The sequence below is a fragment of the Triticum urartu genome, chromosome 6 (assembly GCF_003073215.2).
Source record: "Triticum urartu cultivar G1812 chromosome 6, Tu2.1, whole genome shotgun sequence".
Lineage (NCBI taxonomy): Eukaryota > Viridiplantae > Streptophyta > Magnoliopsida > Poales > Poaceae > Triticum > Triticum urartu.
Window position 1 is genome coordinate 74,105,061 of NC_053027.1, and position 1,409 is coordinate 74,106,469.

The 1,409-nt window shown below is 51.7% G+C and overlaps 1 protein-coding gene across 1 annotated transcript; it reads left to right on the plus strand.

Annotated features, from left to right (window-relative positions):
• Window positions 1-224: 224 nt before the first annotated feature.
• On the plus strand, window positions 225-1,111 carry LOC125514580 (dirigent protein 1-like). The gene has a single exon (XM_048679915.1). It carries the CDS (start codon window positions 270-272, stop codon window positions 948-950), a length of 681 nt encoding a protein of 226 aa, XP_048535872.1. The 5' UTR covers window positions 225-269; the 3' UTR covers window positions 951-1,111.
• The last annotated feature ends 298 nt before the right edge of the window (window positions 1,112-1,409 follow it).

Consider the following 1,409-nt stretch of genomic DNA (forward strand, 5'->3'; position numbering starts at 1 on the left):
ATGAAAACGTGAAAGCAACAGACAGAAGGAAAAGGTGAAATGGAAGCCTTCTCCTCACACTTGGTAGCTACTACTAGATTGTTGGCTTTGAGTGGCTTAGCAGCAACGTGGCAGGAGATTCAGAGAGCCCCTGGTCATACATATCTTGTACGCATGGCTACCTGGCTTTGCGTAACGCAAGTATGCTCGACTGCTGCGCATGGCAAAACAATGGTCACCCTGCCTGTACCAGGTGCAACAGGAATAGTTGGTAGGCTGAGCCGCTGCCCATGGCGACCATCGTCGGCTATATGTATATATACAGCTCGTACCATGAAGTCCATTCATCGTTCCACATGATACATCCTACAATTACGTCCGCAATTATCGCATCAATGCCTCGCGTCCTCTTCCTCGTTGGTTTGACCCTCGCCTTGGCGACCGCGACGGCTGCCGCGCGGAGCCGGCAGATCCACCTGCGCTTCTACATGCACGACATCACCGGCGGCCCGGGACAGACGGCGGTGCAGCTCGTGAAGGGGCCCGGCCCCGCGCACCCGTTCATGCCGGGCGCCCACTTCGGCGACACGACGGTGATCGACGACGCGCTGACGGAAGGCCCCAGCGGGGCATCGCGGGCCGTCGGTCGCGCGCAGGGGTCGTACATGCTGGCGGGACTCAAGGAGCCCGTGCTGATGGTGTCCATGACCGTGGCGCTCACGGGCGGCCCGTACAACGGCAGCACCATCGCTGTGGTGGGCCGGGACGACATCTCCGCGGCGGTCAGGGAGCTCGCGGTCGCCGGCGGCACGGGCGCGTTCCGGAAGGCGACGGGGCACGTTCTGTGGCGGACGGCCAGGATGGAGTCGCGCGATCACATGGTGCTGGAGCTGGACGTCTACGCGACCGTGCCGGCCGCTGTTGCTGCTCCGATCGACGGGCAGCGTGAGGCCGGCGTTTTGAATATTTAGTGAAGAAGGACAAAATTAAGCTGGGTTAGAATAAGCGCAATGTTTGAGTATTCTTTGTGTTCGTGATTCACACGCATATTGTTTCGAATTTTTTATCCGATTTTATTGTTTAAAATAAAGAAAAACAGAGTAAAGAAAGTGGTTTCTATTTCTTTGATTCATGCTCATAAAATTGACAAAGAAGCAGCTAATTCTAAGCAGACCAAAAAACACATTTAAATCTGAAACTTTGCAGGTCAACATCACAAAATTACTACCATGTGCAGTTCTTCTTTTGGATTTTTTTGGGCACAATAGAAATATATAGAATGATAAAAAATATTTTAGATTTATAACTTGACAAATTTATGTTGCATGCAAAAGCTGAATACATTTTATACACCGACTGGTACTTGTGTGGCGTTGACCTGCAAAGTTGGAGGTCAAATATTCTCTTGTTTGAGAGAGAGAAAATTCTAA